Genomic DNA, 13,824 nt, shown 5'->3' on the forward strand with positions numbered 1-13,824 from the left:
GACTAAATCCCTGAATATCAAGGTAACCACACAGAATGCATCAAATGCTCTGGGGAAGAGTATCAGTGAACCAAACCTCCTCCTGTGCCTTAGGTAATCTAGCGACAAGATGCACATCCATAAAGAATCAGGCTCCTTTAGTTTCACAGGGTATTTTTTTGTAAATCTGCAATTAAATTCTGCGTGTATTTCTAGCTGATAACTGAGTAGCTTGTTTTTAGCTGGTGCTAGTTGTAGAAGAAAAGGTGAATTGTCAACACTACATACATTTCAGTGACAGGAGGGAACTTGTCAGTTGTTTTATTATATCAATTAAGTATTACCTGCATTCAGTAATGAGTTGTGCATCTTATGGGTTTTTCAGTGAATTTTCTTGTTTAGTGTTTATTATCAACATATTATTGCTAAAAAAAAAGAAAAAACAAACAAACAAAACATTTTTTCTGGTTGTGTAGATAGTGAAACATCAAAAGGTAAATAATAGAAGAAAAAAAACACAACAACCTTCTTTTAAATTAAGTATGATTTTTGTGGGCCTGAATGCCTCCTTAGTACTGTCTTGGGTGTGCATTAAACCTGCAAATTGTAACATTTTATGTTGGTTGTACTTTGTCCTTGATTTAGACATGAAAGCTTGAATTATTATAGCCATAAAGCTATTTTGGAAGATAGTAGTTTCAAAACATTACAGCCTTCCAGTAGATATTAATATTTTATATTTTCCAGTCTGAATAGTTTTATTGACCGTTCTCTGGAGAAGAAGATGCACTTAAACATCTTTTTACTAATTTTGGCTAAGCCTTGAACGAAGACATGACTTTATGATCATGCCATGGAGCATGCTCATTTATTTCTTTGGTGGTAATTAAATGTTGTCTCCTCCTGAACAAAATTATTTTTGTTTACAGGGGCTTGTTTCATCTACACTGTTCATCAAATATACCTGCTAAAGAAAGTAATGTGAAGTAATGTTTTTTCTGATACTTTTGAGCTGCAGTTTAGTTTATAGTATTTTTTTTTTTCCCAGTTTACTGGTAGAAAAAGGTGTCAGAGTTAATCTCTTCAAGAAGTGTCTTGAGCTACCATAGACATTAATCTGTGACCATGTCACCAAACTACTATTAATGACTGCACAAATATGTATTTGGTGTCTGAAAAATTCTCACAGCCTTGCGAGGATATTAGCTAATTGGCTTAATACTGTTCTTTCTATTCTTTCAGTTTAAAAACAAGATATTATGGGAGTTTTTTTATGGCTTTGATCTTCAAATAAGAGAAAAGGGACAAAAAAAACACAACAAACCAAAATCTCTTGCTTGGTGGCTATCAGATTTTAAGTTAAGTTATCAGATTCCCTTCCCTCCCCTCTCCTCCCCCCCCCCCAAAAAAAAAAAAAAAAAAAAAAAAGCTCACACTGTAACTTTTAAATGACTTGTTGTTGAAGTTGGAAAGACATAAAAGACATGATCCAACCATCCGGGCTCCACGCAAATTTGTGTGTTTTCCCTCAGAGAAAACCTGGAAGCTGCTGGCGCTTCCAGGTCTGTATCAGGACTTGCATGGGCACATGAGAAGGTATTTGTGCAGCTGTGCCTTTTCTTAAGTGGCTGTGACAAGGCAAAGGCATTGGGTTGGACACAATCATCTGCCAAGCTGGAATTTGAACGCTGAATTAAGGAGAGGAAAGTTGAAACAGCCTCCATTAGGGAACGTGCTGAGCATGCCTATTGTATAACAAACTGCAGCAATACTAAAACGCAAATGGCTGCTGGCTGTGCACAGGCAGCTCTTTAATATCTCAGGATTTGGTGCATAATAAACTAAGACCATTTTTCATTCTACTTATGCTACAATTTCTTATTAACAATATTTGGTAAGGCATATTAAACAACTGCATCAAATGTGTATACGTAATTAAATTTTTTCAGTGTGTGACAAAAGGAAACCTATGTTAGAAGAGCAACAAAATTTGTTTTTGTTGCAATGAAATAGCAATGAATAATTGGGAAATAGCATAATTCTTGCACTCATATGATCCTTTACTTTGTATTTATTTTGGTATCCAAAAATCTAATATTTACACTTTAGAGATGCCTGTTGAAGCTACGAATACATTTCACAGCACTGTGACTGTATTAGGGCACCGTTCTGCTGGACAAATCAGTTCTGCTGAGAAGCAAGGTATATTGGTACAACTCATCTGCTTCTGCCATTTGTGCTGGCTTCCTGAAAGTGAGCTAAGCTAGTGCATATCCTTAGCTACATGATCAAAAACATAGCATAGATGAATACCTGTGGCATGATAACACAACTTCAAGGACGTCTGTGTTTTTTGTATCTGCTTTGTTTACCACCTCCTTTATAACTGGCCTTCAGTGATCATGACAGCACATGGCTGCACTATTTGACTTATAATTTTTCTTAAACAGTGGAGAAGAATTGAAACTCAGCATTTTTGGATCAGCTACCAATTTCTGTAGGAAAGGAATTTTTTACTTAAGCCTAAAAATCCTCTCATCTTTTTTCTCTCTACAGTTTTACCTCATCTGTTGTGCTGTTACTCAGTCCATATTGCCATCAATTGTCAAGAACTTACAAATGTTCATTTGTTTAGGCACTTATTTGATATTTGAGAGATGTCTCCACTAACAGTTTCAGGTCTTTTCCTCAAAGTCTTAGGGAGTGAGAGTTCTTTCAACCACAAGAGTTGCAAAATTTTGGTTTGTTTGTTGTACTTTTTAACACAGATAGAACATTTCCCTGCTGTTTGTTCACAGAAGTAATTGGACTAATAAAGAACTGAAAATAAGTCTTAAAATAAATGGGCAAGAAGTGAGAGAATAAGAGCAAGCTCTTTGTGTTCCTGTTTCCAGAAGAACATATTTAGAGGTCAGAATAGCCAGCATAATTGATTCCTGCCAGAGGCAGTATGAATTTATATCTTTACCCTTGACTTGACTTCTAGCCTGTATTTATTTAGCCGTTTAAGTTGTTGTAGCCATTTCACTTGACCATCTCCTTTGGCAGCCTCATTGTTGCCACCTCACTTCCTCCATGTTTGGAATCATAATGGCTGGAAATATTTTTGAAAGAAAGTGTCTATAAGCTACAACAAAATTCTGTGTCACTGTCTAAATTCAAGTGCTAATGCCCTCTCAATTAAATCAAGCCCTGTTGTAGAGGATGTATTTCCCGACTAAATATTGTAATCTTGCTTATATGTTAACTGTGATATGTAAATGTAACATTTAAAGTATCTAATTAAGAGTGTTAAGGAAGCTGAGTTGATTTTAAGGTGGCCAGAAAACAAATTAATGGAATTCAGTTGCCTTTTACTGAGGGGAGGAAGGGGGATCAATGCTCAGAAAATGAATTATGAAATGAGCAGACCAAGCTATCATTGCCCAAGAGATTCTATTGTTTAATACATCTGCTTTTGTTTTCAAATATTTCCTCTTAAAGTCTTTTAGAATTTGTCAGATTCCCATCATTTTTAAAGACAGGTCACATGTACAATGCCAGGAGTTACTGATGCTGCAGTCCAGTAACATGCTGTGGGGAGGAGCATGTGTTCTGTAGTAGTGTTGAGGCGGCTGTAAAATACCCTGTACTTCCAGCAACTCTCTTTGACCGAAATATATTTTGTTATGTGGTAAGGATAGCCTGTGGTTTTTGAGGACTGCAGATCTTTTGCTTCTGAGTAAGGTTTCAAGATTAGTCCCTAAATCACCTCACCTTAGTGGAATAAGAAGCAAGGTAATTAGAGATTAGATGGTTGAATGTTTTAATCCATAACTTCTGGATGGCTACCGTTTAGCATTGAACCCCCCAACTCAGCTGTTTGGTATGTGAGATCCCAGTGCTGCACAGCCACAGTCCAAACCCCTGTCCTGATGGCAGGCCCATGTATCTTCAAGAACAGAGCCTAGGTCACTCCTACAGCAACTTTATTTTAAAAATCTGCTGCTGAATAGGTGTCCTATCTTTCACACAGTAGTTTAACAGTTTAAGAATGCTCACCAGGACGCTAGAGACCTGAATCTGTTTTTCAGGAATTGCTGCCTCTGAGCTATAGCTTAGAGAGACTCTTAGTCCTCTGTCTAGATGTGGACCGTTGCACTCTGTAGAAAATAATGCCAAGATTCATAGGCCAGAGAGAGTGTGCACAGGTAGCTTGCCAAGTGTTCTGTTGTTTTAAGTAGCCTTCAGGTACATAAACAATCACTCATGGGATTGGGTCCAGCCCAACCCTTTCTCTCAGTTTTCAACATGCACTACAAAATCATGTTCCACTTTTTTTTTGTTCTTAGACACCTTGCTTGGAAGAACACCAAGTTTCCAGCTCCCAGGGAGACGTGGACATGAGTTACTCAAGCATCTCAAAGCTCTGTAACTTTTGAGTATGTGCAGATGCAGCCTTTACGCCAGGGGAACTTGAAAGTGAGACCCTAAAAAAGCTTAGATGCCCTTGAAGAAGTGTGTGACAGATAGGTAGAGTCTCTCAGGAAAGCAGTTTTTATTTAAGGACTGGACAGTCAAAAGACAGGGGCATTGGAGTGGTTCAAAAGTTTTGAGCTTCTTAGCAGAAAGCCGCTGTTCTCCAGTCAGCAGACAGTAATCAGCCATTTCTGTGTCCCTGTGCCAGTGCAAGGAGTAAAACAAGCATGTGCAACTGTGACTAGTTGAGGCTGTACTGTGTGTGCTTGGCAGTGTGTACTTGCCACTTGCCTAGGTTGCAGACCAGGTCTGCTTGCCTTTTTTTTTTTTTTTTTTTTCCCTTGCCCTACTGAACACAGCACCAGTTCCCAGAATCAGGAGGGCTGTGTTAGGGACCAGAGCTCCCTGTACGTTACACTCAGGAGTTGGGTACCTTCTGTTGGGAATCTGTTTCTTGTTCTGGGAATCATTAACTCAGAATTGTGAAGAACCTGTTTGAATAGTAACTGTGTGTACAAGTGCTTTCAGATCTGCACATTTTTCCCCCCACTTTCTCTTCCTTGTTCTGGCTGCGCTGCTTTGGCAAGTTTTGCAGATGCCGAATCACAGATTCAGAATGGTTGAGGCTGGAAGGAGCCTCTGGAGGTCACCTGTTCCAAACCTCTGCTCAAGCAGGGCTACCAGGTTGTATTGAAGTTTGTGCCCACTGTCTCTTGTCTTGCACTGGATGCCACTGAAAAGAGCCTGGCTCCATCATCTTTGCACCCTTCCTTCAGCTATAGACATTGATGAGATTCCATCTGAGCCTCCTTTTCTTCAGGCTGAACAGTAACATCCCTCTCAGCCTCTCCTCATAGGAGAGGTGCTTCGGTCCTTTGATCATCTTGGTGGCCCAACGTCGGACACCCTCCAGAATGTCCACGTCTCTCTTGTACCAGAGGACCAGAACTGGACACAGCACTCCAGGTGAGGCCTCAGTGCTGAGAATGTTAAGAGTTACGCAGCTATGAGACTGCAAATGTAGGCAGTAACACACATTCAGGCAACTGCAGTGGATTCAGTGGATTGACAGGCTCAGCTTTGGGCTGAGGAACTTGATTTTGTGGTTCTGTTTGTGTCTCCATCGCCATGCCCTCCCTGTATCCCCGCACATCCCCCCCAAGTATAACCATGTTTCCTAACTCCATACACATCACGGGGTGCACTGCACCTCCATTGTAATCTAATTGCTTTTGGGGATTGAAATGTAAGTATCACTATATAAATGCAATAAGATCTCAGTGACTTCTCTTCAGCTATTTCCACTTTGTGGGAAATACCAGTATAGGTGGGGTTCTCTCTGGTAAAGCATATTGCTGGACACTGGTGTATTTTTGCTGCTCCTTACTGTCCAAAATATTGTAAAGGCTGGAACTGCTGTGATTTTGAAGGGTCTGTGGCTATAGTTTTGGGAGATTTGTTTTGTTGGTCTTTTTTCCTGATAAACTAATATGAAACTTGTTGCCTTGGGAGAGCAAGTCAAATGAATTTAAGAGGCTGTGCACAGTAATATAGCAACATTTCAGCCTTATGCTTAGGGGAAATTGACTGCAAGGATGAGGAAGCAGAGCCGTGTATCTTGCAGTGGGCTGTGGCTGAATTTCTCATTCCATTGCTTTCCACTGAAGCATTAAATACTGACTGCTACTGGAGACAGGATATTAAACTTGCTGCAATCATGTATGTGCTTCTCAGAGCTTTTACTTCCTTAAGAGGTGAATGATCTCCTTTATTATAAAACTTTTGTTCTAGCCCTTGTAATTAAATAACATAATGAAAGTTTTGTATAATGTATCTGTAATTTCTAGTTTTGGCTTACAAAGGCAAGTTCAAACTTCCCCATAACTTCATCCTGCTGTGTTTAGGATCTGGCAGGCAATGTAAAATGCTTTGTCAGCAAAGCAAAGCAAATAATTCGAACTAATTTCTGTTGCACTGGGGTGAAGCTGTACTATTCTTCAGTCTCCTTCCTAGCATTTCCTGCAGACAGATCTGTTTGCTGAATTACCGTTTTGAATTAGTCTTACAGACTTTCTGTAACTTGATGAATCCATCAATATGTTTTTCATAGCTGTCAGCTTCATACATCCATCTTTGTCCTGTTCTAGCTTCATATCAGGCCAAAAGTTGGTTGCAATCCTGTGACAAGCTGCCTTTGATTTTTCACAGAAGGAAACTCATCTTAGGGCTTGAAGGGAGCTATGGGATGCAGAGGAGACATTCAATCTATTTGGTACTAGACTGCCTCTGAGGTTTAGCAAACATATCTTAGGATCTATCAAAGTGCTGTCAGAACAGGATCAGAACATAGCTGCTACTTCAGTAAGGCTACCTCTGTGATAATTAAAAAGATGAGAAGATGCAGGCTGAGGACAGCATTCTCTGGCTTCTGATGGAAGCAGCAGGTTATTAGTCTCATCCACAGTGGCTGTCAGCTGTCCACCAAAAACAGGGTGCCCTCATCCAGGCTGCCTACTGGGCATGGCTCTAGTACCAGCTGCACCCTGCAGGATCCAGGAGAGTGCTAGGTGGCCTGGGCCAAAGCTGTGACACGTGCTAATTGTTAAGAAGTATGGCCACAACTGGAGTCTGTGCCTTGACCTTGTATCCTTTATTAGTAGTCATTTAGCCTGACATATGTTAGTTTCCTGACAGTTTCATGGTGCTTTTTTTTTTTTTTTTTTTTTTTTTTTTTGACAAACTTAATCATAAAAGTTTGGGTTGGAAGGGAGCTCTGGGGCTTCATTGTCTGAAGCAGAATGTACCTGGCTTGGAAGCAGTTAGTCCTAGAGGTAGCTGCAGGGATTTAAGTTGTTCTATTTGAGGGAGGGATGTGATTTGATTTTAGTGGGATTTGGCAGTACTCTGTGGTGTCCTCTGGATTTTGCATCCTGCTCATCTAGGATATCATCAGTCCTAGATAAACTTCTTGCCTTGGATAAGTATTAGCACCATTTACCTCTGCAGTGCTGCAGGAGGCACTGGGGCAGATATGTGTCCTCTGAACGAGCTACAGCTGCCCTTCATCTCTCCTTGGTTACACTAAAGATACACTTTCTCCTTAATTATGTGATAGTCATTGTAAATTTCTACCTTTGATGCTAAATTCCTGCTTAAATACTTATACTCTTCTATGTAACTTCAGGGGCATATTAGGCATCTCATTTCTTAAAATGGGGAGGAGAGAGTTTGGGAAGCAATTAGTATCTCTGACTGGAGTGGGGAATTTCTGAATTGTAAGGGTTTATTGAGTGTGAAACTGATACATGGTCTTCGTGACTTCATTGCCTTTTATCTCTCTGTAATACGGAATTATCAGATAATACTTAACTTACGATTTCTTTTAGGTGTGATGTGAGCACTAATTAGATCACATATTTGGCAGTGGGAACTATAATGTTCAGTATGATTTATTCTTCTTTATTCTTCATCTGTTCGTGAACATTTCTTCCTCCCAAATGAGAGTGTTAGAAGAGAAACTCCCACTTTTTCATTGTGTTTCACAGCATAACCTAGATTGGGGCTGATGTCCATAGAAATCAGGAATGCTAAGCACCTTGCAACTCATGGACAGCATCAGGCTGTTGCAGACCCAGTTCTCCCTGACCTGAAGAGAGTCTATATTTCAAATTAATTTTTTGTTTTTACATGAAAAGGGATAACTTCCAAATGGCAAAATACATACCCTGAAACCAGTCTGTTACCCATTATTCTAACAATGTAACTAACCATTTCCACAGGTAGCAAGTTAGAAAGTATGATTTATGAAGGTTTTTTTCTTTCCTGTGGCTTCACTGTCTCCTAATTAATTATACCTAATCTCATACTAAATGGCTATTCAAGATGAGAAGTGGCAAGTTATTGGTACTTCTAAATAAAAATGACTTTGGAGACTATGACTGCATATTCTGCAGTTGGATGTTTCAATGCTTCATTGCCTCTGTTCCTGCTACAGGTGCATGTGACAGCATTGCAGCAATGAGTGGAATTTTAAAGAGGAAGTTTGAAGAAGTTGATGGCTCCTCACCTTGTTCCTCTGTGCGGGAATCAGATGATGACATTTCTAGCAGTGAAAGTGCTGACAGTGGTGATAGTGTCAATCCATCCACTTCTAATCATTTTACCCGTAAGTACTGATGTTGTGTATTTAAACAATTATTTCTGTTCCTCAAAATAAAATTATAATAATAATTACAAACACCATAGTTAGATAAACGTGACGATTTAAAATTGAACAGATGCTAAAGCTGACTTTCAGAGTATGTGACTTGTTCAGAACAACTTAGCAGACCTGTACCTTTTTGTCTTCATGTTATCTATATAAATCTATTTGTCACTGTAAAAATTTGAAGTCTCTTGGAAGCCCCTGACTGTTTGCTGTTTGAGTCATGTATGTATTTCTATCACGTTGGGAGTTGTGCTTAAGGTATTTCAAGCAGGAACTGTAGGGAAGATGCTCTAGGTAAGCTTATTTATTTTCTATGGACAAATGTAATGCAGCTGTTAGCTATCTACAGTATTGTATTCTGAGAGTTCTTCTTCAAAGAAAATAGCATACTTTTTTTTTTTTTTTTTTTTCTCCCGAATTGTGGAACATTGTGTATTAGACACAGAGGCACCTATCATTGCAGTAGTTTTTGTTCTTCAGGCAGGGGATGGTATCTCTGTACTCAGCAATTCTTCTGTGTACAGATAAGCATTTGTTCTTAAGTTAGCAAAGCTAGGTAGATTATGTGGGCAGCATATATGTATATGAGGAAATAATTAAGGTTTTGTTTTTGTAGTTTATGATACTTGGTGGTGGTTATGCTGTTTTAATGATGAACTACATGTTTTAAAAAGCTGGGGTTTCCATCCTTCAGCTCTGCTATATACAAATCTCTCCACCAGAGTCTGTGGCTGTAAAGCTGTTTCTTAAAACTGTGGGCCAAGGAGTAGGTGAGTTTCCTTGTCACCACCCATATACAACATGATACTTACAAATACGTGGTTTAGCATGTGCCTAGAAATTGTGTTTGTACCATGTGATATGAAGGTTCTTATGATTGATTTTTCTGCCAAATGCTGCTGTGCATTTTGAGATAGGGTTTCGACATGAAGGTTCAAATCTCCTCTTTTTTTCTGTGCAAAGGTTATGCAGACAAAACTTTTCAGAAGTATGTATGTGTAAAAATCTTGATGAAGCATATTATATTTAAGGTCCCCTACAAATACAGAATCTTCTATTATTAAAATGCTATAAAGAAGTAAGCGACCGAATAAATCTCAGTAGTATTAAGAAACAGTTTGGTGGCAATATTACTTGCATGCTGATCTTTTAACTTTGTGTCTCTTTAAAGACTTACATGATTATTCATCACAGACTGAAAGCAGTCCTGTTACATCAGTCATTGCCACCCACATAGAAGACAGCAATTTTTTTGTGAATACACAAATACAAAGAAAGCTAGTAATTCACAGGAACATCTTGAAAGTTGTAATACATGCATATAACAGTAAGCTTTGATTATAGTTGACACAATACATAGTTTGGTTTCTCAATAATACCTGGAAGGGAAACTATAGGATTTCTGAGTGTTATGATTAATGATCCATGTAACTGAGATATTTGTGGCCAGAGTAATAAATGTGGTCCGTGCACGTGTATGCGCGCACACACACAAATATATACACAAATTGTACACAATACATTTATGCATATACATATATACATCAGCTGGCAGTATGGAAATAGGAAAAGAAAATTGTCTGAATCATTGATACTACTTTTTAAGCAGTATTTTCTTTAATACAGATGCAGTGGCCTAAATTCCAAGAACTCAATCAGAATATTCATAGTATTACATAAAGCTGGTTTGAGAGGGAAGGAATTGAGCAAGTGGCTTAGGTGCTGCATTTGAACAGGAGTCAAGGAAAAGACTTTTGCAGACTGATATATGACAGAGGCATCTTTTGGTATCTGACATTCTGCTTTACTCTTATTGTATACAGCATATTTGCACAGCCTTTGTAACTTAATCACTTGCATCTTGCATCCAAATTCTCTCCTAGTATGCAAAACACTCAGTTTTGCATCTGATGGGGAAGTCAGGCTTTATTTATTTATTGTTAAGACATTGTAAGTGAGATGTTGCTCCTTCTTAATATTATCATATATTGTTTTTTCATGTTTATACAGTCAACATGTGCCAATCGAGCAGTGTTAGAAAAATCACTCATTTGGTAGCCTTAGGCACATCCGATATATATACTAGGAACTCTGTACTAAAAAGGTGATGATGTCTGATGGTAAAAGTTAATGTTTGCAATAAAGAATACTTGCATTTACATTTAAAATAGATGCAAAGGAGCAAAGATACTTGTCAAATGCTGAAAGACGTTTTAAATTTGATAAATGACTACGTCTAAAAAAATAAAACTTTTTTTGTTGAGATTTAATCTTTATTTTACTTTATTCTTTTCACATTCTTCAATTTTCAAGTGCTTTGATTCTAGAAGCAATGTTTTAATTGGGCAATTGGTGGTTTTTTTAAACACAGGATTTGTTTTCATTTTTGTTTGTATTGGTTGACATCAGTTGTGTATGTTGTGTTTTTCAGGACAGGAACACTTCTTATGTACTAATTTTTTTTTAACTTGTAGATTTTTTAAACAGCATTATTTGGAAAAGCATATTTTGAGTTCTAGGAAGGGGTAGGAAGTGAACTGATCCTTTTGAGGTACTCAGCATTTTGTAGAAGTAAAATATCTAGAAATTGTCAATGTGTCATTTCAGTTACCTGCTGAATCCTGGTGTCGCATGGAGATGTTAAGGGGTTGAAAACTAGTTGCAAACTACATGCAGGTGTGTTGTTCAGTAACAAAACTGTTAATGATGTACATTGAATGATGTTCTGTTAATTCTTTAAACACATTAATCTCCCAAAATAAAAGATGGGAGCTTTTTGATGTTGAATACTCAAAACAGTACTTCTAAGGACGTATGGAAAAAAAGAGTTCTGTACAATTTTTTTCAGTAAACAGACTGAAAAGAGCCAATGTACAAGAGAAGCTGGCTAGACTTCTTGCCTCTGTAATATATACCTGACTATCTCACTGACAGAAGTTACTTCTCTAAGCTGTTTCTTGACACTTACTACCCCATTCTTTTTTCTCTTTTGTGGGACACTGTTGCACGTAGAGTGGGAGTACACCCACTGTTTGAGCTCCTTTAAATTGCCCCGTTGAGCGCGCAATTGCTGTGGTTCACTGCTGTGATTCACCCCACTGCTGTGGTTCATCAGCTCCACAGTGAGTTTTCTTTGGAGTTGCCCTTCAGGATATCTATACAACTCCCTGACCATTCCTACAATTGTGTGCTGAGGGACACTGGGTTCCATGCACTAGCTCAGATGTGAGGGATTTTTCCTGTGTTATGGTGTTATGGATGTACATGTCCCTGAATGCTTGATCCATTTTTATGATAAAGAAAAATACCCAAATTTAAGTTGCAGAATTACATGCCATTGAAAGAGCTGTTGCATTCTAGTGCTGTTAAAAACATTCTACACCAAATTAATCATGGATTAATCTCTTAAGGAATATACTCTGAGGAACTGCTGCTTTCCTGTGCCATTTCAACTTCAGTGTAGTGAAGCTGAAACTTTCAGACTAATGCCTTTATTGTAGAACCTTCTCAGGCAGGTGAAATCTCCAAAACTAGCTCATCTGTCAAGATGATCTTCAACCATCAGTAGAACTTCAGTCAGTTTTCTGTGTTGCACTGTTAAATCTTATCACTGCCATTAACAAGGTTATCCTACAGCCAGCCATAATCACAAGTCCTGTCATTATGCTGAGTAGGGTGGATGCAGTGCTGTCTGTAGAGTATTAGATGCCTTAGGCTTATTATGAATGTGGCTAGTTATTAAAGGTTTTGAGAAGACCCTTCAGTATCTAAGTACTCTTACCATCTTTGATTTTGCAATCAAAGATAAGCAAAAGTATTCAAAAACAAATCTTCCATGCACTTCTGTCCATATGCCCTTAAAACTACTGTTTTGAATGTTCTGTGGTCACCAACAAATTGAGCTGTCTCATCTGTGTGGCCACAAAGCATTTGGAAGAAGATATTAAATCCTTGGAAATCACTATGAAGGTCTTCTTTATGTGAAGGATAAAGTATTATTTGGTATGAGGTTCATAACATAACGCCTGAGCCTTGAGCTTAAACTTTGTATTTTATTACTGGTAAGAGACAGAAATCTCAATGACTTAAATGTGGTGATGCTGGCTTATTAGGGGAAAACACGTAGAAGCATAGCTAAATGCAACCATTCTTTATTTGTGGCATATTGCAGTGATTTATACTGCCTGCCACAAGGCCTGGAATTTCCTTGTTAATGGGGAATACATTCTCATTGTCATTTGTTGACTAACACTAGGAAATGCAAACAAGTTGAGAGAGTCTCACTTTTGATTTTAAAAGTGGGTTAATCTGGGCAGTAAACACTGAGAAACTGAAAGAAATTCAGTGAAATGTGGTGCAATGTTTTAGCTCAAATGTTCATACAAAATTATAGGTCAGGGTATGCCTCAAGAGAAACCTGGCAGCTGTCTTTCATCTGGAGTAATGACTATTGTAGAAGTTTTTCAAAAATGTAAAGAGGGATTAGGAAGCAGGCTCCCACTGATTTTTAGAAGGATTTGTGTGATTAATTCTATGTCTTTGCTTTTGAAGATTTCTCTCAATTAAATTAGTGCATTTCACACACTCTACAGAGGGGAAGTTTTTGCCTTAAATGATGTGTTTGTTGAAGATGTTTGTAACATACACAGAATGTTTGAATATGCAAATTAGTGGACAGTTAAATGGGTAGTTGCATTTGAATCAAATGGCTAATCACAGAAGTCATCCATAAGATGGGACAAAGGATTGACTGTAACATCTTAGGAGAGTTCAGCAATTACAGTTGTTGTGCAAGGATACGCAGTGGCAGCTTTCCTCCTCACAGTGCTTGAAGCTAGGGCCAACGTCAGAAATAATCATCCAAGAAATAGCAGCTGGCATTTAGAGCAAATGGTGAGGCAGAGAGCAGTTAACTTCTCCCTGTAGGCTGATTATATTTGCAGAATGGAGAAACTGGACTGTTGTAGCCAATGTCAAAGAAAAGCATTCATCAGATAAAGAGTGGTGAAGAAGGAAACTTACAGCTTTCATTGAAATTTTAGCAGTAAATTTCCAGCTTTTAGTATGTATTTAAAGAATTTAACATTTCTGTAAGATTTTAAAGAAAACTCTGACAGCGAGGTAAAATGTTTAACTGAAGCTCAAATAAAATACCTGTCCCATTTGTGCCAAACTTCTCT

At 38.2% G+C, this 13,824-nt stretch overlaps 2 protein-coding genes across 16 annotated transcripts in view; one reads left to right on the forward strand and one right to left on the reverse strand.

The window, feature by feature from the left end:
* Positions 1-13,824, forward strand: part of CSRNP3 (cysteine and serine rich nuclear protein 3) — a 102,459-nt gene that overhangs the window by 62,052 nt on the left and 26,583 nt on the right. For 11 of the 13 annotated variants that reach the window (XM_072040886.1, XM_027462031.3, XM_021272053.4 and 8 more), the window contains one exon: positions 8,432-8,602. In XM_072040886.1, coding sequence (XP_071896987.1) covers positions 8,432-8,602 — 171 coding nt within the window. Of the gene's footprint in view, positions 1-5,273; positions 5,404-8,431; positions 8,603-13,824 lie in introns of those variants that run through there. The other 2 variants (XM_072040890.1, XM_021272060.4) reach the window with 2 other exon arrangements.
* GALNT3 (polypeptide N-acetylgalactosaminyltransferase 3) overlaps positions 12,677-13,824 on the reverse strand; it is a 53,248-nt gene continuing 52,100 nt past the window's right edge. For all 3 annotated transcript variants that reach the window (XM_072040896.1, XM_072040895.1, XM_072040894.1), the window contains exon 18: positions 12,677-13,602. The gene's annotated coding sequence lies outside the window, so the exon portion shown is untranslated. The remainder of the gene's footprint in view (positions 13,603-13,824) is intronic.

Source organism: Anas platyrhynchos, chromosome 7, assembly GCF_047663525.1.
Source record: "Anas platyrhynchos isolate ZD024472 breed Pekin duck chromosome 7, IASCAAS_PekinDuck_T2T, whole genome shotgun sequence".
Classification (NCBI taxonomy): Eukaryota; Metazoa; Chordata; class Aves; order Anseriformes; family Anatidae; genus Anas; species Anas platyrhynchos.